This window comes from Dasypus novemcinctus, chromosome 8 (genome assembly GCF_030445035.2).
Source record: "Dasypus novemcinctus isolate mDasNov1 chromosome 8, mDasNov1.1.hap2, whole genome shotgun sequence".
In the NCBI taxonomy this organism is placed as follows: domain Eukaryota; kingdom Metazoa; phylum Chordata; class Mammalia; order Cingulata; family Dasypodidae; genus Dasypus; species Dasypus novemcinctus.
Genome location: NC_080680.1, coordinates 86,460,847 through 86,482,748, shown reverse-complemented (window position 1 = coordinate 86,482,748; position 21,902 = coordinate 86,460,847). Strand labels below are relative to the sequence as shown.

The window sequence follows — 21,902 nt, the reverse complement described above, 5'->3', positions numbered from 1 at the left end:
GGTTGTGCTGAACCACTAGCCACGGGACGGTTGTAATGCAGAATACTGGAGCTATTAAGAACGGCGAGAAAAGGGGATCTACTTTCTGTTTTTAATATAGATTTGCTTTTATTTATTTCTCTCTCCTTCTCCCCTGTTGTCTGCTCTGTGTCCCTTTGCTGTGTGTTCTTCTGTGTCCGCTTGCATTGTCAGGCGGCACTGGGAAAATGTGTCTCTTTTTGTTGCATCATCTTGCTCGTCAGCTCTGTGTGTGTGTAGCACCACTCCTGGGCAGGCTGTGTGTTTTTTCATGCGGGGCTGCTCTCCTTGCGGGGCACACTCCTTGTGTGTGGGGCACTCCTACACGGGGACACCCCTGCGTGGCAGGGCACTCCTTGTGTCACCACTGCATGCGGTCCAAATCACCACACAGGTCAGGAGGCCCTGGGAATCCAAACCTGCACCCTCCGTATGGTAGGCAGACTCTTATCAGTTGAGCCATGTCAGCTTCCCGGGGTCTACCTTGTGTGTAAGGTGTTTTCCATTGTCCTCAACTTCTCAGCCTCCTGAGAGCTCGCTCTCCCCCTAGCTCTCCCCCTCGCTCTCCCTCTCCCGCTTGCTCTCCCTCTCCCTCTCGTGCGCTCTCTCGCTCTCTCACACACACACACAGACAAAATCAGATTCTTGTAAACAATAAATGGTATGATATGTATGAGACAGTTTTGGTAAAAAGTCACGCATCACACAAAGCCAGCCTTTATCAAGTTGTTCCACAGGGTCAACCTTGCCAAGAATAAACATGGCAACTCCGCTGGCTTTTTCCGTGAAGTTACCCTAATGGCTGCCAATAGTCAACATGGCCGCCAGACCGTGAGTTCCCATTGGCCACTGCCCTGAGGCCCCGCCCCGCTCTGCTCCTCTGCGGTTAGGGAATTGCTGAGCCGGATGCCGCGGTTCCCCGCCTTTGGCGCCAAGATGGCGATGGAGATGAGGCTTCCAGTGGCTCGCAAGCCTCTTAGCGAGAGTCTGGGCCGGGAGACTAAGAAACACCTGGTGGTGCCGGGGGACACGATCACTACGGACACAGGATTCATGCGGTACGTGGGGACTTGGGGGATTCAGGGCCCCGGCGAGCGGCTGCAGGGTTCTTTGCACGTGGCCTGATGGCCCCAAACCTGGGCTTGCTGTCCCCTTGCGTCTAAACCTCCGGACCCAGGGCATTTCCCCAGAGCATCCCAGTCGCCCGATTTCCGAGGCCTCGAGCTCCTGACTCTTTGCATCTTTTGTGTTCCCTTCGGCGTTGGTCTGAGACACCCGACGCCCTCCTCTCCTGACTTCTGATGGCGGTTACTCTCGTCGTCTGCCCGAGGCCCAGTCCCTGAGCTTTCTTGGTTCTGGAAAGAGTTCTGGAAAACTGAGGAGGGTCAGGAGCAGGGGCCTCGTCCCAGTTTTCGGTTGTCTGAGGGCACATTGGGGGTTCCAGATTTGGCCTCCTTCTCCCTCAGCTTCGCCTAGGGTCAGGGGCTCATTTTTGGAGGCTTTAATTGTTTCGGCTTAGAGCAAACAAATAGACAAACTTTGAATCTAAGGATAGTACAGTGTATTATAGTTAAGAGGACATGCTCTTTAGTCAGTTTGGGTTCCTGGTCCATTCTTTATGATTAGCTGAAAGGTCAGTTTCTCATCTGTAAAATAGTAATAATAACAGTAACTATGTAATGGGATGGTGGGGGTTAAAAAGGGAACCAAAACCCACATTATCCCACCACCATCATAGGAAAACACTATTAGCATTTTAGTGATATTTCAGCTATTTACAAAATTTTGGTACACTTGTACAAATGAGGAAAGTACAGCATTTACAGCAGCGTTTGAGATTCTTGGATCCTAGGAAAATTTCTTTTTTCTGTTCCCGATATGGCTCCCAAGTCTGTTTGCGCATTGTTTTTGCTCATTGTTTGTTTTTGCTTGTTTTTGCTTGTTGTTTGCTCGTTGTCTGTTTTTGTTTTTGTTTTCTTTAGGAGGCACTGAGAACCTCCCCTGTGGGAGGTGGGTATGCAACTGCTTGAGTCACATCTGCTTCCCCTGAGCTGGTTTTTTCATTTGTTCTGCTTGTTGTTTTTTTCAAGAGGCACTGGGAACCAAACCTGGGACCTCCTGTGTGGGAGGCGGGAGCTAAACTGCTTGAGCTACATCCACTCCCCCTAGGAAATTTTAAGAGCCATTCCTTTATTCATGCATTCTACATATTTTAATATTAAGTGTGGTTTGGGTACAAACAGTGAACAAAATGAAAATCTCTGTCCTGGTGGAGTGGAGTTTATATTCCAACAGGGAGAGGCAGAAAAGAAACAATAAGCAAAACAAGTAAGTTGTGCAGAACTTTTGGTGATAAATGCAGTGGAAAAAGTAAAAAGTTGAACAGAGTAAGTGGAATGGGATTGGAAATATGGTGAGGGTGGTCGTTGCTGCGTGGGTTATGATCTTAAATGGAGTAGTTGAGGTAGGCCTGATGGGGAAAGTGTCATTTGAGCAGACTTGAAGATGATGAGGGAGACGTCCAGGTAGCTCTCTCCAGAGTAGTATTTCAGACTCTGGGCTGGGAGAGTAGCTGGTACAAAAGCCAGGCTTTAAGGAGAGAGGAGTCTGTTAGGTTTGATGAACATGTTGTTTTTGAAGGGAGATATTACCCTGGTATCCTATATATCTGTGTCTTGCAATAGGGGCCATGGAACTTATATGGGAGAGGAGAAGCTCATAGCATCTGTGGCTGGCTCTGTGGAGAGAGTAAACAAGTTGATCTGTGTGAAAGCTTTGAAAACCAGGTGAGAATAAAAGGTGTGTATTCTCTTTCGTGCAGCATCTGTGTTGCATGACCAGGTCTTTTCTTTCCCCCTCCACCTGCCTCCATCTATCATTCTGAGATTTTGAACATGATTCAATAGGAAAGGTGGTATAGATAAGTGTAGGCTGCAAAGGAAACCCACATTACTTAACATCTCCTAGCCTTGGTTACTTCCTCTGCAATATGAGGATAGTAGTTCGATCTATCTTGGGTGATATTCATTAAAATTCAGTGAAATGATACACACAAAATTCTCAGCACAGGGCTAAGTACCTAGATGGGCTCAGTAAATGCTGGTCCCAGAAGGAAAATCAGTGGGCTTGGAACAGAGTGAGCAGAAGGGAAGAGTAGGAATAGGTACAGGCACAGCACTGAGGTGGGTGGACAGTCTGCTTTGTAGGCCACTGTAAGCATTTTGGCTTCTTTTTGAAATCTGGGAAGTCACTGGAAGGGGTGGAACAAAGGACATGATCTTACTTATGTTTGAATAAAATCACTGGCTGCTGTGGGGATCGGGGTAGGCATAGGGAGATGGATTAGAAGACTTCTTGCAATCTGAAGTGCTGGTAGCAGTGTAAGAGGGTGAGGATTAGATTCTGCATATATAAATATATATGTTTGGTTTTTTTCCCTTGGAGGTACCAGGGAATGAACCCAGGGCCTCGTACATGAGAAGCAGGTGCTCAACCACTTGAGCTATATCTGCTCTCCTCTGCGTGTGTGTATATATATAGATTTTTCCAGGACTGGGGACTGAAACTGGGACCTTGTATATGGGAAGCCAGACTCAGCCACCAAGCCACATCAGCATCCCTGACTTTGTTTCCTCATTTGTTTTGCTTTTTTTTCCCTGAAGTCCTGGGTACCAAGGATTGAACATGGGACCTTGTTTGTAGGAAGCTGGAGCTCAACCACTGAGCCACATCAGCTTCCCTGAGTTGGTTTTTTTGTTTGTTTTGCTTGTTTGTTTTTCAGGAGGTACTGGGAACTGAACCCAGGACCTTTTGTGTGGTAGGCAGGAGCTCAACCATTTGTGCCACATCTGCCCCCTATTGTTATTTTCTCCTTCCATTTAGGAGGCACTGGGAACCAAACATGGGACCTCCCATGCAGGAAGCGGGCACTCAACCACATGAGCCACATCCGCTACCCTCTGCATGTATATTGAAGGTAGAGCTGGCAGGATTTGCTCCTGGACTGCTCGTAGAGTGTGACATCTAGGGAGGAATCGAGGATGACTGTAGCCTGAGTGACTGGAGGAATGGAGCTGCCATTTACTGAGTTGGGGACAACTGGGAGAGGAACAGTTTGTTGGGAGGGGAAGGTGCCATGGAACTTACTTTTGGGCTTGTTACATTTGAAAATACCTATATTAGTCAACCAAGTGGAGTTGTTGGGTAGATAGCAGGTAGAATAGAATCTGGAATTCATGGGAGTGGTACAGTTATCAGTGTCCCACAAAAGCCATTAGATTAGATGAACACACGAGGAGATGAGTGTGGACTGAAGAGGGAAGAGGTCTAAGGTTTGAGCCTTCAGCATTGGAACATTTCATCATTAGAATTAGAAGGACGAGATGAGGAACTAGGAAAGGGGCCTGAGATGGAGCAGCCAGTAGCTTCCCTCCCATGGGGGAAGATAGTGAGGAGACCCATTTGGATGGCATCCTGTCTTAGAATCTCCATGCTCCTGTTTTGGCTGGTGCAGAGCCCATCTATGTTCCAGAGCCAACAGGAAAATCTTCCATGCATTTTATTGTCATGCAATCTAACAAAATAGGGAGGTTAAGTTTAATAAACCATTTACAATAAGTGATTTATTTAAGAATAGTTAATGGAAATTTTATACCTGTAAGTTTGTAGTTGTAAATTCCTGAAAATAAGTCCAAACAATATAGTTATTTGAATTTGCTAAATGTGGTGCCTAATGAACGCCCTCATCCTTAATTGAAACCTCAAATGATGCTTGGTCTTATTAGAAAGTCTGTGTGCTGATGACCTTTTGTTTTATCTTTTAGATATAATGGTGAAGTAGGAGACATTGTAGTGGGGAGAATCACAGAGGTAAAGTTGATATCAAATTGGTTGTTATAAAGTAAAAGGTGAGCTGGTGATTTAATGAATGGAGCAGTCATGCTTTACAGTTACATCAACAAGGCACTTATATTTGGCTGTTGTGTGACCTTTGGCGTAAACATTTTACTTGTTTTTATTTGGAATTATTGGTTAGTTAAGATGTGTGTTCTTGCCTCTGGAGTATGTGTCCAGGTGTGGAATTTCTTTCTTTGTAGGTTCAACAGAAAAGGTGGAAGGTAGAGACCAACTCCAGGCTGGATTCAGTCTTGCTTCTCTCATCCATGAACCTTCCTGGAGGAGAGCTGGTAAGGATCTCCAGCTAGATCCTGGTACTGTACAGTTTGCTAACGAGAACTTTGAGATTCTTTGCTCCACTGGAGAACTCTGCTTTACACTGAAGTTGCCCCTTTTACTCCAGTGTTTGTCTGCTGTGAAGTTTCCTGCCTGAGTGTAAATGTAGATCTTTTATCCGATCCAGTTAGGCAGCAGTCGATGTATGGGATGATCAAACATGGGATGGGATCCCAAGAGAGAGTTGGGAAAAGAGGCTCCCAGACACTCGGTACTAATAATTTTCCTTTTCTGGGTGTATCAACTTTGCACAGCAAAGGTATTTCTTGAAAGATTGTGTTTAGTTTTTCACGAATTGAATGGCATTTGGTTATTCTAGACAATTGCGGGGAAAAAAAAACAGTCTTTTGTAAAACAGCATGGTCTGCTTTTATCTTTAGTCTAGTGTACATTTACAGAGAGGCCTATTGTACTGAGTTCTATGGCAAATGCTAAGATGGAGGAAGTATAAGTTTCTTAAAGAGCTTGCAGGCTTGCAGGAGATGTGAGATCACTAGTCCAAATGTCTGGCAGTAAAAGAATAAATGAGTGTGTGGTTGTATTGAAAGAATGATGCATTTTAGTGAAGGAAACTTGTAAGAAAGATTGGCATTAGCACTGATCTTTGAAGGATAGGTAGTATTCAAATGATGAGGGAATCTGAAATCAAGAGAAATATGAGCAAAGATACAGTCACGAAGGAAGTTATGTGGTCTTGTTGGAGCTTGGAGGGTCATCATGGAAGGTAAGTGTGGGAGAGTCAGGGCTAGATTGGAAGGGGTTTAAATATCAGGTATATTATTCAGTGGGAGGGAGGGAAGAAGGAGAAGAGGAGCTGTGAAAAGGTCTATAAGATGGAAGGTAGTAGTTATTCTTGTTTCCTTTGAGTGGCTGTTTACCTACTCTTGTCATAGTTCCAATTAGTGGCTGACTTAAAAAATCTCAAGAGGAATGTTAGAGAAAGAAGAAATGGAGAGAAATCTTTCTGTAGGATCTGACTTAAGTAATGTGGTCATTTCCTTATGTATTTCAGAGGAGAAGATCTGCAGAAGATGAGCTTGCAATGAGAGGTTTCTTGCAGGAAGGAGACCTTATCAGTGTATCCTGCACCTTACATTTCTAGCATATTTATGCCTTTACATGGAGCTGGGAAATGTGGCTTGAATTGTATGTCTCTTGACAGGAGAAACATGTAATCCTTGCCAGATGTCTTAGTCTAAGATCAAGTGTCAAGTGTTTGGCTGCAGCCTTTTTTTATTTCCTTAACTCAGGTGGACCTTCTCGACTCTCGCTCTTGGTCAGACCTGCTGCTGTCATCTCTTTGGGTCTTGTAACTTCTGGTGGCTTGTGCTTTAGGGCTAGACTCAAGTTTTCTTAATAATGGTTGTCTTTTATCACAGGGAGTAGAAAAGGTGTTTATCCTATCAAGATACTCTTGACAGCCAGAGGGGAGAGATCAGGCCACAATGATAGCCTCTGATTGTTCCAGCTCTAAGAATTGCTGAGTAATATTTTGGAGACTGGAGGAAAGGTTGGAGGCATTGGGGAAGAGGGAGGTAGGTGACATGAAAGTGGGTGGCTGAGGCTGCAGTTTTTTCCTTTATCACCCTGGCCAGGCTGAGGTCCAGGCAGTGTTCTCTGATGGCGCTGTTTCTCTGCACACAAGGAGTCTAAAATACGGAAAAGTGAGTTGAGCTCTTGTTCTTCCCATTTGGTGACTTCTATGTCAAGTTCATTTGTGAATCTCTCAAGCTCTTTGGAATTCTAACATAAAGGATTTCAGAAGTTAAGCATTAAAGGTTGGCATCCCACTAACTATATCAGTTTAGAGGAAGGAAGGCCAAGATTCACATGGTCATGGGATAGTAGTATTGTAAAGGAAAACTTTAATCTTTTCCTATAGAGGAGATTGTTCTGACCCTAGGCTGGGAGACTGCCAACTCTGCCCCTCCCAAGGGGTGCTGTAGTTTTGCACTGGGCTAGGGAACAAAGGGAGGTCATGGCCTCAGGTAACGGGTCAGTCTTAGCCTTTAGACAAGTGTCTTATCAATGAAATGGATATTATTGGTAGGAAGGATTGAGTGGTCATTTGAGCTTCTAAATGAAAAGTTCATTGCTTTTTTTAATAAAGATGCATTATTAGGATGATATTTTTATTTTTATTTTTGGAGGGATTGAACTCAGGACCTCATACATGGGAACATGGGAAGCAGGTGCTCAACCAGAGTTACATCTGCTCCCAGGACTATCTTTTTAAAGACAGCATACTTCATTTTTTAAAAGTTAGGACTTATTAGTCTCTTGGTTTTATCTGGGTAAAACTTTCACTTCCTGAATGGGACAAAAACTTCTTCCCTTGATGGAGTGGTTACAGCCAACAATGTTCCAAGTCTTGAAGTGGGACATGAGACAATTGCATTGTATCTGCCATTCTTCACACACACGCCTGCTGCAGACTCTGCCTCTACAGCATGTGGACAGGGATGGATTTGCACGCAGCTCTTGCCCAGTAGCACACACCTCATGTGCAGGATAGATGGTTAGGGTTAAGGATATGATCTTTGGTCATGGAATCAAGCAGTGATTATTGGCCCACAAAGAGGCTCAAACCCATTTCCTCACCTGCTGCAGCTTATAATAGCCAGCTCACCAGCTGTGGACTAGAATGTGATGATGATGATTGTGAAGGAAAATGACAGAAAAGAATATGGACAGTCAACTTCTATTGGGATGTATAAATAGTCTATGAATATAAAAGTTTTCTCTGCAAAAATGCTTACTTTGTATGTCCATATAGGTATTGGCATTTATTAGTAGGAAGAACCCCAATTCTACCATATTCTGGAATCTACTTTCCATTCATCTCTGATCATCCTACAATGACTTTATTTTACGATGTATTTCTTTTAGCTAGGTCAGGGTGTTTTGGTTCAGGTTTCCCCCTCCTTGGTGAAACGTCAGAAGACTCATTTCCATGACTTGCCATGTGGTGCCTCAGTGATTCTGGGGAACAACGGCTTCATTTGGATCTACCCAACACCTGAGCACAAAGAAGAAGAGGCAGGGGGCTTCACTGCCAACCTGGAGGTAAGTAAACACCACTTCTGCTGTTAGTGGAGGGGTGACATTTCTTTCACCTTTGGTGTGTTTTGGGGGCAGGTGGAGTTTATTGTTTTTTTAGCTATATTATTGCTATAGTCTAAGTTTGAATTTCCATTGAGGTATGTTCATGAATGTGCCTTCTCTTTTCTGAGGAGATGAAATTAGTGGCTTCTTTGAACCTTATTGGCAGAAATGGTAAAAGTTGCAGGGTAATAGCTGAAAAGCCACTGAAGAAACTATCCTCTTTAACCTCCCTAAGCTGTTTGTTTGATTTTGGAGTCCCCGAGTGATACTGTCTGAGTCATAAATGATTTGTTTTCTGTGAGTTACTGTAACCATTCACTTATTTTGGTCTTGCTTACATTTCCCTTTCCTTCCTGGTGCTCCTTGTGTCTACTTTGTTTGTAGCCTGTCTCCCTTGCTGATCGAGAGGTGATATCCCGGCTTCGGAATTGCATTGTCTCACTGGTAACGCAGAGGATGATGTTATATGATACCAGTATTCTGTATTGCTACGAAGCCTCCCTTCCACATCAGGTATTCTACCCAGGGCTTCCCTTTTCTTCACTGATCTATGAGCGGGCATTAGGTGTTTGTCCATCTTCTATCTGCTCCAGTGTTTCCTCAGTGTCAGCAAGTATATCTCCCAACTGACCTAATCTAGTAGACAGTTTTAGTGAGTGTCTGGTGGATATTTCCCCTCGTATTCTCAGTGTCTAGCATCAGTCAAAGGATTTGGGGGGGATAGATGTACCAGGACTAGTTTATGACAGCAACCCTTTGGGCTTTGTCTTACTTTTCCCAAATTTTAGCCATCTTTTTAGAGAATGCCAGAGTAATACCATTGTTCCTGTCAGCTGTATCCCAGAGAATATTGCTGGTTTATTAAGATGATTTCTAGCAGGTCATATTTTACAACACTTTAGCCTCTGATAAATGAAAGGAATACAGAAAGTTTATATTAATCATGCTTGATTTCTGTATTTGGATTGGCATGGTGGTCTGCTTTTGATTGATTTCTTTTCTGGACAAATACTTTTTCCCTGTCTTTTTCAGATCAAAGACATCTTGAAGCCAGAGATAATGGAGGAAATTGTGATGGAAACACGTCAGAGGCTTTTAGAACAGGAGGGCTAAGGAAAAATATCGGAAGGACAGGACTATATATGTATACCTGGCAGGAGCAGTTCTTGAAAGTGAAAAATCTGATTTATGGTCCCTGTGTTTGGCCTAGTGAAGAAACTCATCACATGATATGCATTGACAACCATGGGACTGTTTGCAGCGCACAGACCTTCTTTTTCCTGTTCTAAGACAAAAGCCTGGGCAGAAGGTGAACAGTGCCTTTGGCCCCTCTGGTTGCACGCAGAGTCCCAGCACTAGGGGGTAGTTTCAGGTCTTTCAGAGCATGCAGTGTTCCAGTCAAATGGGCGTCCATGCTAGAATAATATGGAGAATCCTTTGTCTTCTACTCACCATCATTCAAAATGTACAATACCCCATGAAATTGCCCTTTAAAAAACATGACATCCCTGACCCCCAAATTGTCTGTTTTGACCTCTATTCCCACCTCCTTTAAAGTACAAGTACAACAATCCAGTTGTATTTGAAGAATACAGTTGGTAAAGTTAAACTAGCAGTTGAATGGAAGAATTAAGTTAACCAAGCAACTGTTAGTTTGTTTTGAATATGATTTCCCATTGAATGCTCTATTGATAGCTGCAAGTATAGCCACACCAGCCTGCCCTAATCTGTCCTACCTTTGAGGGGTGCTTTAGAAGAAACTGAATTATAGATAATAGAATGAATGTTTTGGGTCCATGTACTTTTCAGCACTCCTTTCATTTATCAGAGGCTAAAAAAACATGAAAACTAAGTAAGAAAAAAGGAAATGGGAAAAAAATAGCTATTTTCCTTTTATAATTTGTAATGCATTAATTCTTGAATAATTAGTGTTAAAAGATAAGATTTTGATGTTTTGAGGAATGTTAGAATTCCTGTGCGTTGTTGTTATTCTAAAAATGATACCCTGGTTTAGGTTATTGAGAAATATTTTTTAAAGTCATTGTTTGAAAATGCTGTTTTATTTCACATATATGGTGAACTATTTTTTTATATTTATAAATGTGTTAATACCATTTGTTTCTCTTGTATGCTATGTAATTGAGTACTGAGTACAGTTGAAGGAGGGCTTAGTTATTTAAATTCATTCTTACAGAAACTCTAATTTACGATTTGGATTACCTAATAAAATTTAAACCTAAGGCAGTTTCAGTGGTAATAACTTGAGCATGGTATCCGACAGTTTTGAAATACAGACTGGCTCTTTTTCATTATGTATTACTCAATAGACTATCCCAAGTTGTATCATCAGTTTTGAGGAGTTTGCATACAATGGAATAGTGTAGTTTAGATTTTCCTCACTTGTCATATTTTTGAGAAAATTTTCCAGGTCTTAAGCTTTTTGAGAGAAGTGAATAGGGAAGAAATAGGGGAGAATAGGTTTGGTTTTGACTGGGACCATACAGTAAGCGCATTGAAAGTTTATCCCTACCACCTGTTCTCTCCTAAGGGACCTATGTCTATCTGCTGCATGTTGTTTACCAACTAAGTGGATATAATAAAAAGGCCTGAGAGCACCTTTTTGACTACTTGCTACTTTCTTGGTCCACTAGAGGGCGCCCCAGTGTAATGTAATTCCGGTAGGTGTAAAATACGGGATAAGCTGAAATTTTTACACTGGTACTGAATTCCTTTAGCAACTTGGTGGGTTGCTTTGCTTTATAAAGTGAGGACCAAATTAGACTAACATGAACCACATTTAATGAATAGTATATATGAGCTTGATTTATTCAACACTTGGGAGCATTTACTTCTGTCAGGCATTTATTAGACTCTGGATTCTGGGATTGAGTCCTCAAAGGTATTCAATACTGTTATAAAGGAAGTAAGAAAATATGGTGCATCTCTAGAAAAAAATTATAGTCTGCAGCTCGTCTAAAAATGGAAAACAGTGGAAAATGGGAGATTACGGATAAGCCTTTAGATCAAGTATAGTTGACATTAAACTTACATTGTGAAGCATAGTCTCAGTCTTTTACTGTGGAAAACCGAATGGTCTAATTTGATTCTCCTGATAATCTTGTAAAGGAAGCAGCTATAACCCTCATTTACAGATAGAGAGAGAGATTCAGGGAATTAAAGTGACTTGATCTAGCCGATTAGCAACTGAATCAGTAATAGGTTTGAGTTCTAGAGAGGTATCAAAGTACTACTTCTTTTAAGGAAGGATTGGACTGACTGCGAAAGGTTACAGACCTAGAAACTTAAGTTCCCTTATTGAGACTGATGGTGTGGATTGTTACTTTGCTTATTGCTTATTCCTCATGCCATGTATCCTTTTATGAGGACAAAGCCAAGTCTTTATTTTTTCTCCTGCTGTACCCCAGCACCTACAGCCATGCTTGGCACATCATATGTGTTCAATAAATGCTTGCTCAGTGGTGAATGAATTGTTAGTTCAAGAAACGTGAATCAGAAAGAGGTCTGATCTAAGTGTCCAATTTTGAGCTAAACAAGAATGAAGAAGAATGAAGATGTGGAGGGAATGATTAAAGTATGAATAGGAGTAGAAAGAAAGCAAAAATCTCCAAAAAGAAAAGTTAGAGTGGTGATTAGAATAAGATAATGGGGAAATCAAAGGGAACAAAGGCACTGAAGTTTGAAGAATGACCCACAGCTTGCTGAACTAAAATCAGGACTAAGTTTGTCAGCCACATGATTTATTTTGTGAATGAGCCAAAGCTAATTGAATTTAACATCTGAATTTATAAATTACAGTTATACACATGGGCACATTTTCATATGCTTCATATTCAGTATCAAGTGACTTCTTATATCCTCTTAGAAGCTAGTATCTAAAATCATAGCATCAGTCCAGTAGCACTATAAAAGTTCTATAGTAGCAGTCCAGTAGCACTATAAAAATACAGAACTTGGGTAAATTTGTGGCCCACATACAGCAGATGAATGTATGTAACACTTAAAAAGGAGCTGCTGTTTCTTCCTAAAATTAGCAAATTCTGAAAAATCAATAACATTAAGTCAACAGTTATTTGCTAATGATAACAGTGGGAAAAACATGGACTTTGGAGCAAAATCATTCAGAGCTCAAATCCTGGCTTTGTCCCATACCAGCTGAGTGAACTTGGGTAACTCACGTCACTGAATCTGTTTCCCCATCTGTATAATGAGGAATACTATTACATGTTTCATTGGGCTAGAGTGAGGATTAAATGAGATAACGGAGTTTAATGAAGAGTAGTAAGCACGGTACTAGGTGTAGAGAAGGCTCTGAGATAAGTGGATACTCTTAGAAATGGATCTATCTTGGTCACGTCACTGGGGAGACGGGGAAAGTAAAGAATAGGGACAGCGGGGTGCTTTTTAATAGGTTATGACAGGCGTGATTTTGGTGTGTCAGAGTCAGTGGCTAGCCCTGCAATCCTGTTAAACCTAACAACCTGGGTATTTTCTCGGCTAACTTGAAGGATGTTGTTATGTGAATACATATTCTCTTGTGAAGTAAGGTCGTTTAATCTTAAAGGTTCCATTATAGCCCAAATATCTGTGATTGAGCCTGGCATAACTTTCAAGAGAGGCGCTTAACAAATGCTGTTGTGAGGCTACTGATACTCCAAGGAAACAACTGAATTCGTTAGCAATACATCGGATGCTTTCCAGTTGTGTCTTTCTTTACTAGTTCTAATATTTATGCTTCTTGGCAACTTGGGGGTTTCGATAGGGAAACAGCAAATAGCCTGGTTTCCAGGAGCGAGCCAAATTTTCTCCCCAGAAGATGCTCAGGAAAGTAATCCAACTCCGGTTCTGGGAAAATCCGTTCCGCAGTTTTCCCCTTGCTTTGGCTCTACCCCGATCTTACTACTTGCTAAGGGGAGACGTTGGGAAGCCCTACCGGAGGCCGGCAGGAGTCCACTGGATCCCAGAAGGGCGGGACCGAAGCTCAGGAATCGGGAGCAGAGGACGAGAAGTCTCGGGTGCCGCCAGAAAGGAGCAGCCGCCGCGGAACCACAACTTCGGCATGCCCTGCAGCCTGCGCCCAACGCGGTTGGCTGGGGCTCTAGCCTACTGCCCTCACCGTCCAATGAGGCCGAGGAGAGAGGCGTGACTCGTATTTTTGGGGACCAATGGCAGCACGGAGGAGGCGGGCGCTTTCTTACCACTCACCTTGCGCTCAGAAAAACTACTATTTAAAGGTCGTGCGGTGCTGGGCGCTTGCAGGTAGCGGGCCCGGAATCGGAAAGCGTGGCGCATCCCCCAAAAGCGGCTCCTTGGACATCCGGGTCCCCGCGAGGAACGTTCCGGTAGTCGCCGGGGGCGGAGCCAGGGGCGGGGTCTGGCCTCGTTGCGGACTGGCTCGTAATCCATCATGGCTGCCGCGGGGGTCGGTGTCTGTCTCTGAGCAGCGCTGGAGCCGGAACCGGTTCCCGAGTCCTGCTGTTGAGGAGCTCCTCTGTTGTTGACGGCCCTTCTCGGCGGGGGGAGGCTAGGTCCCGCGGCCGAGTTCGTGGGATGTGACTGCCTGGCAGCGGCGGCCGCAGTGGCAGCGTCCAGGGCCGGGGGAGGGGGTGTCTGGGGCAGAGCTCCTCGGACTCGGGGCAGCTGAGGTGGCCGGGCCTCTTCCCACCTCCACCGGCTACCTGCCTGGGGGCCATAAGGGTCTTCGTCCTTTAGACCGTCGCCCCGGCTTCCGGGATACTGGGGTGGTCTCTCCTCCCCAGACCTCGGACACCCAGTTTCCTGAAGCGTGGAGGTGGTTCACCCCCGAGTAAGCCGCCGGTGCCCCGCCCCGGTTGCCTCCCTCTTATCCTAGAGCTGCCTTCTCTTAACTCTCGGCCCCAATTCTCATCTTTGGCCCCAAGTTTGGCCACTGAACCCCCTCCCCCCCATTCATATCCCCTCCCTGTTGTCAGGTGACCTCCCCGTCCCCCAGGTTGCTCTCGCGAGCCTCTAATGCCCTGACTTCTTCCAATGTCACCTACGGCCCTCTTAGTCTCAGCCCAGCCAAAAACTTTAATGCAAAGGAAAAGTCTGGATTGGTTTCACAGGCCCTTTAAAAAGCGGACTTAAAAATTGCTGGCAATGCATTCCTTCTCGACAGAATCAAGGGCAGTCTCTCGCTGAAATCTGGGTGACCTGTGTCCTTTTCCGGAGAGCAGGGTAGGAAGCCGGAGCAGCAGCCAGTTTGGCAGGATATTTGTTGGAAGATGAAGAAACTAAGATAGGGGTGGGTGACTTCCACAGGAAAAGTTCTGGAAGAGCATCCAAAGACGATCAACATTTCCTTTATTTGTGGGATTATAAATGACTTTAATATTGTTGACCCTTTACAGCATCCCCTGTGAATATTTGTTCAGGATTTTCGTCTTGAAAAGAAAGAAATTGCTATTCAGCCAGTGAAATAGAAAGTCAAGAAACTTTTGGGTAGCATTACAGTACTTAAAATTGCTTGTGAAATTAATCGGAACTCTTGTTTACATGAATCAACCTAAAAACCAAACTTCACTCGGTTTTGGAAGATGTCTTTTTGTGTTTGACCTCATTTACTGACTTGTGGATATGCAGTGAATGTGAAATCCCACATACACTATTTCCTTCTAAACTCACCATTCTGGAAGATCTTGGACCCTTTTTCGGAAAGGGGTGCCTATCTTAACTTTATGGGGCAGCAGCCTGGAAAAGTTCTTGGGGACCAAAGAAGGCCAAGTTTGCCTGCTCTGCCCTTTATCAAAGGAGCAGGGAAGAAGGAATCATCAAGGCATGGGGGTCCACACTGCAATGTTTTTGTGGAACATGGTGAGTGCTTTTCAGGATTTCTGAAGTTGTGTTTTCCCTTATACATTCAACTTAGTTCTGTCAAGGAACTTATGAACAATAGTGCTGTGCTGGTTCTTAAGCTTCTGTTAACTGTAGTTATCTCAGTTTCTGTTTGAACCTTTTGTATAAGAAAAAGTTACTTCATGACTCTTTATGGCTTTATTCAGATTCTTTGAGTTGCTTATTTTTGCCTGACTCTCCTTCTAACTTACTGTTGACCTTGGACATCTGTTCCTGGCCTCAGTTTCCTGAGGGAGTTGGACTTATGTGGTTTCTTAGGACCCATAGTTCTGTGAGTCTAATCTAAGGAATGGGCTCTTCACTACATCCACAATTCTGGGTGTGTTTTTGTGTATGTACATTGATCTTTAGAAAGCTTTTTTTAAAGATTTCTCTCCACCCCCCACCCCCGCCTTTGTCTGCCCTCTATGACCATTTGCTGTGTGTTCTGCATCCACCTGCATTATTGGATTATCAGGCAGCACTGGGAAACTGCGTCTCTTTTTTGTTGTGTCATCTTGCTGTGTCAGCTCTCGTGGTGTGCAGCACCACTCCTGGGCAGGCTGCACTTTCTTCACATGGGGCAGCTCTCCTTGTGGGGCGCACACCGTGCGGGACAGCACGGCACTCCTGCATGCGGCAGCACTGTGCATGGGCCAGCTCACCATAAGGGTCAGGAGGTCCTGGGGATCGAACCCTGGACCATCCATATGGTAGGCGGATGCTCTATCAGTTGAGCCACATCCGCTTCCCTAGAAAGCTTTTATCATATTCTTGAAGTGTGGTCCCCAAAAGGTTAAGAACCACAGATTCTAGTTGATGTTAATATATTTAACCTTTTTAGTCGTACGTAGGACTTGAAATACTCACTTTGGGGCTATGTGGGAAAAATCGAGTGGGGAAGCAGCATTCCTTGTGAACTGAAGATACACAGCTTCTAGTTATTTTACCTTATATTGAGTGAGCTTTCTCCATTGAATGGGCTTTCTCCATTGAATGGGCTTTCATCCACTTCTCTCTTTCTCTGAACATTTTGGGCAAAAAAAAGGCCGTTTTTGACATTTTTATGGACATGATTGGCATTTGAATGCTAACAGTACATATATAATTATCTTCCAATAATTCCATGTGAAGTTAAAGCTAAGGGTCGTATAGATTAATGTCTCTAACGGAGGCCAGCCATGTACTAATTAATTATGGTTTTGTTTGTGTGTTGGAGGCTGACATTTTTCAGACTTTATATTAAAATATCAGTTGGGAAAAAAACCCAGTTGAGCCCACTCACCCTATAAATAAATACAAGATATGTGCAAGTGGCACACACATTGAAATTTAATCAGAAATGGTTAACACAAGTAAACAAAGGCCTCTCTGTTCAATGAACTTGCAATTTACGGTACAGAATATTTTCTTTCTTACAGGAAAATATTCACCTCATCTAAATAAATCTGTGTATCTTTATTTTAGTTTGCCTTGAGATATTAGTTATAGTTTAGCTTTGGTTATAAACAGGCAAATATGGTTACATGTTACTCTGTGGTGCTTCCCAAACTCAGGATTTAAAAAGTGAGTTATTTACATTTTCACTAGTGATGCTCAGGCGTTTTCAGTGAAAATTGATAACAGACCTTTTGGAGAGCTTTGGCAGAATTTATAATGTACATACCATTGATCTAGTAATCTCACTTTTGGAAATTATCCTGATATGGAACAGCATATCCCCCCTAAATGTCCCTGGTACTACTTCAGGGAGGGGGTCAAATGTTAAATCTATTTGCATATTAATACAATAGTAAGATGTTATTTGTCTCTTTGTGTTGACATCGCATCAGTGGTGCAGGAGTAATGCAGTTGCCTTGGAATGAATTAACGCAGTGGCACCTAACTGTACTAGTAACCATTTCATGCCCTGTATCCACAGTTTAAAAAAAAGTCACTTTCACTTAAGAATGTCTTTGATGAAGCAGAAAAATTACTAATTTTATTAAATCTTGACCCTTAAGTATATGTCTTTTTAATATTCTGTGGGGCAAAATGAGAAGTATGCTTGTGTATTGAAATGCACTCCTGGAGGCGCCTTTGGGACCTGGAGTTGCCCTGGATGGTGCTTCTGGGGCAATCACCGGACATTGTAAATCCTCCCAGGGCCCACTGGATGGAATGTGGGAGAGTATGGGCCATAATGTGGACCATTGACCATGAGGTGCAGAGATGCCCAGAGATGTACTTACCAAGTGCAATGGATGTGTCATGATGAAGGGAGTGAGTGTTGCTGGGAGGGGAGTGGTGGGGTGGGGGTGGTGGGGTTGAATGGGACCTCATATAATTTTTTTTTAATGTAATATTTTTACAAAATCAATAAAAAATAAAAAATAAAAAAAATGAAATGCACTCCTGGAGGAGCACATGGGTTGTTTAAATTGCAAACTGAGCTACCTGCTTTTTTTGTGGACTACCATTTTTACTTGAAAGGATGACTGATAGACAAACTAATGAAATTCACAATTTGTCAGGCATTTTCTGAAAAATGTATGAAGTAGTTTGTCCCTTCAAGGAAAACGACAGTATTTATTGCAAATGATAAAATTTGGGCTTTCAAATGAAAATTAGAATTTTATAAAACTTGTACCCACTGCTGTGGTGTAGAGATGGATGGTAATGTTTACAAATGTGATATTTTGACATCTTATCATGAAATGTATCATTTGGAAAGTCTGTATAACGCAGTGAACTAATATTTTCTAAATGGTCAACACAGGATAGTATAAAATTGTGCACAGGTAAAAGATCCATTCAAATTATCAGAATACAAAAAGTTCATTGGTATGGTTTTAAATTCTACAAATTCTACATCATGATCAACCTTTAAGAAGCTCCTGCTTATCAAGTTTCCATATAGCTTTAAAGAAGAATATCTATAGTTACCTGAAAGGGCTACCTTTTTTTTTTCTTTTGAAAACATAAATAAATATATTTTTAAATTTCAATTTTAGTTTCTAATATGGTAAATATTGATAGAGATTAACCTACATTAACAAAACCTCTTTGGGGTCCTCAGTACTTTTTTTATTTTTTAGGAGGTACTGGGAATTAAGCCTGGGACCTCGTACATGTGAAGCACGTGCTCAACCACTGAGCTCACCCACTCCGCTCAGTACTTTTACAGAGTGTAAAGAGGTCCTGAAATTAAAAAGTTTGAAAACAGTTGCTATGGAAAGTCCATCAAGAGAGCACACAAGGATGTTTATTGCAGGCATACTGTGAAGTACTAACACTGAAAGATGTCCATCCTGTGGTAAGTGGAAGAACAATTGGGAGAGCAGTATGTATACTATGACCCCATTTTTGTAAAACAGAAATATATAGTTATTTGTATATTTATAGTTTATTGTATGCCAGACACACAATAGGGATGGTACATTGTAACAATTCTAGATTTTGATTTCTTTAAAGAGGTTTACGTTTTTTTCTGACAGGCAGTTAAATTACTGGCATATTCTTTTGACCTACCAGGTTTGGTTTTATGGTTTGTTAAGGTGGGCCTGTTTTGGATTTATCCTTGCTCCAGAGGCCCCTGACTCTAAAAGGTGTTCTTTAGACCTAATTCTTTGCTTTTTTAGGGTCTCAGCTGAATGCTCAGCAAGGTTTCTCCACCTCTGAATGGACTGGCACTTGAATGTCTCCAAGCATTGCAAAACTTTTGTATCTCCATTTAGTCCTCAGTCTTATACTCACTACTGTCTGTCTTTTAAGCGTTACAGAATTTCACCCTGTACTTGTATAGACCAGCCCTCAGCCAGGGACCTGGAGAGTACCTCCCTTCTGCCCTACCCAGTCTTCTGCCCTCTATTCATCTAGCCTTCTCCACTCTGATTTTCTGCCTGCAAATGCTTGCTGCCTCAGCAGCCTTGAATTCTGATCTTTGCTTCCACAGTTCAGTGGGACTGCAGCTCTCCATTTGGGTTCCGTGGTTAGGAAGGCATCCCAGTCAGACAGGTGAGGGTAACATATAGCTTACTTGTGTATTTCTCATCTCTCAAGGTTCACAGTCTAGTGCTTCCTGGTGTCTTAACACCTGAAAAGAGTTGTCTCAAATATTTTGTCTTTTTTTTACAGTTGTTTGGAGCAAAAGAGCAAGTCTGATACTAGTTACTGTCTTATGGCCAGAAGCAGTTCAGTTCTGCATATATATATATACATATGTATATGTATATGTATATTTTATTTCTCTCCCCCCGCCCCCTCCAGTTGTCTGCTCTCTGTGTCCATTCGCTGTGTGCTCCTCTGTGACAGCTTTCATCCTTATCAGCGACACCAGGAATCTGCGTCTCTTTTTGTTGTTGTCTTGTTGTGTCAGCTCTCCGGGTGTGTGGCACCATTCCTGGGCAGGCTGCACCTTCTTTCGCACTGGGCGGCTCTCCTTAGGGGGCACACTCCTTGTGCTTGGGGCTCCCCTATGTGGGGGACACCCCTGTGTGGCATGGCACTCATTACGCACATCAGCACTGCGCATGGGCCAGCTCCACATGGATCAAGGAGGCCCAGGGTTTGAACTGCAGACCTCCCATGTGGTAGGTGGACACCCCATCCATTGGGCCAAGTCCGTTTCCCTAGTTCTGCATAGTTTTGACTCTTGAAATATACGTTTATTTTTGTGATTTTTGTAAGACTCACCATGTTGTTGATAGTTGGTTCATTTTCATTGTTGTTTAGTATTCAGTCATATAACTGTTCAAGAATTTATTCAGCCATTGTACCAAAGATCTACAGAGAAACAGAAGCAACAGGATATATGTTTGTGTGTAAATGTATATTAAGAGATTTTTTATAAAAAATTAGCTCATGTAACTGTGAGGACTGGCAGGGCTGAATTTGAAGGCAGGCTGGAGGCTGGACATTCCTTTAAGAATGATAACTGAATTCTTTTTAAATTAAAAATTTTTATTTCCTCCCCCTCATCCTCCACCCTGCTGTTTTGCTGTCTGTGTCCATTTGCTGTGTGATGCTCTATGTCTGTTTCTTTTTGTCTTCTCTGTGCTGTCTCCTCTAGGCTTTACCGGGATTCGATCCTGGGAACCTCCAATGGGGGAGAGAGATTCCCATTTGCTTGCATCACTTCGGTTCCTGGTTTCTGTTACATCTCACCTTGACTCTCCCCTGTTGTCTCTCTTTTGTTGCATCATCATCTTGCTGCATTGTTCACTGTGCAGGCTGGTTCGCCACCTGAGCACACCTTTACCAGGAGGCCCCAGGGATCAAACCGTGGTCTTCCCGCATGGTAGATAGAAGCCCAATCGATTGAACCACATCCACTTCCCGATAACTGAATTCTTGAGTCCAAATTCCTAAGGCTGGAAATGCCGGAAGAAATGGAGGATATAGTATTGACGCAAAATTTTTTCTAATCTTTGGAATCTTCAGTTCTTGCTGATAAGACCTCCAACTGATTGCATAACTCCCTGTTATGCTGTGTAATCTTCCTTAAGATAAATTGATTGTAGATGCTAATCTCAGCTAAGAAATGCCTCCACAGTAAAAGGAGGCCAGTATATGACCAAACTACTAGATGCCATAACCTAGGCAAAATTTTTTTTAAAGATTATTTTATTTATTTTTCCCCACCCCCTCATTGTTTACAGTTGCTATGTCTGTTCGTCATCTTTGTTTGTTTAGGAGACACCGGGAACTGAACCTGGGACCTCTGATGTGGGAGGCAGGCGCCTAATCACTAAAGCCACCTTCATTCCCTGCTTTTCTGTGTCTGTTGTTGTGCCATCTTGTTGTGTTAGTTTGCTGTGCCTGCCCATTGTGTCAGCTCACTGTCTTGCTCGTCTTTTTTAGGAGGCACCAGGAATCTCTGCTCCCTGCTTTTTTGTGTCTCTCATTATGTTTTTCTTCTTATGTCTCTTGTTGCATCATCTTGTTGCATCAGCTCACCACGCCTGCCCATTGCTTGCTGTCCACTTTTGATGGCACCGGGAACCAAACCAGGTACCTCCCATGTGGTAGGTGGGAGCTTAGTCACTTGAGCCACATCCGCTTCCTCACTAGCCAAATTGACACAACAGATTAACTATCATACTATGTTGTTGATGGACACCAGGCTCTTTTCAGTTTTTGGCTATTTTCAAATATGCTGTTATGAATGTTCTTGTATATGCCTGTATACCTACAGCTAGAATTGCTAAGTCACAGGGTATAGTTATGTTCACCGTTATTAGATGCTGCCAAACAACTTACCAAAGTTGTACCAACTTAGTTACCACCAGCTACATAAGAGAGTTCTAGTTGCTTTACATTCTTGCCAACCCTTGATAGTATCAGTGTTTTAAATTTTAGCCTTTCAGGGAATTGTGCACTGGTACTTCATCATGGTGGGTTAATTTTTGTAATTAATTTTTTTATTATTCCCCCCTCCCTGCCAAGATGGCTCCCTTGTCTATCTGCTCGTTGTTTGCTTGTCTTCTTTAGGAGGCACTAGGAACCAAACCCAGGACCTCCCATGTGGGAGGTGAGTGCCCAATTGCTTGATCCACATCTGCTCCCCTCATCATGGTTTTTTTTTTTTAAGATTTATCTATTTATTTAAATCCCCCCCCTTCCCCGGTTGTCTGTTCTCTGTGTCTATTTGCTGCGTCTTGTTTCTTTGTCCGCTTCTGTTGTCGTCAGCTGCA

General features: G+C 42.9%; 2 protein-coding genes across 4 annotated transcripts in view; both read left to right on the top strand.

Moving 5' to 3' along the window:
* Positions 1-898: 898 nt before the first annotated feature.
* On the top strand, positions 899-11,839 carry EXOSC2 (exosome component 2). 3 transcript variants are annotated; one of them, XM_012526989.4, is made up of 9 exons: positions 899-1,076; positions 2,703-2,804; positions 4,842-4,887; positions 5,115-5,204; positions 6,263-6,328; positions 6,846-6,914; positions 8,164-8,316; positions 8,740-8,868; positions 9,388-11,839. In XM_012526989.4, exons 1-9 carry the CDS (start codon positions 925-927, stop codon positions 9,466-9,468), a joined length of 888 nt encoding a protein of 295 aa, XP_012382443.1. In that variant the 5' UTR covers positions 899-924; the 3' UTR covers positions 9,469-11,839. The 3 variants fall into 3 exon arrangements, with proteins under 3 accessions (XP_012382443.1, XP_004463113.1, XP_023445888.1); XM_004463056.4 differs by having other exon boundaries at positions 8,140-8,316; XM_023590120.3 differs by lacking the exons at positions 6,263-6,328; positions 6,846-6,914 and having other exon boundaries at positions 8,140-8,316.
* A 1,421-nt stretch (positions 11,840-13,260) lies between these two features.
* ABL1 (ABL proto-oncogene 1, non-receptor tyrosine kinase) overlaps positions 13,261-21,902 on the top strand; it is a 188,977-nt gene continuing 180,335 nt past the window's right edge. The window contains exon 1 of the mRNA XM_004463059.4: positions 13,261-15,207. Coding sequence (XP_004463116.1) covers positions 15,072-15,207 — 136 coding nt within the window. The 5' untranslated portion in view covers positions 13,261-15,071. The remainder of the gene's footprint in view (positions 15,208-21,902) is intronic.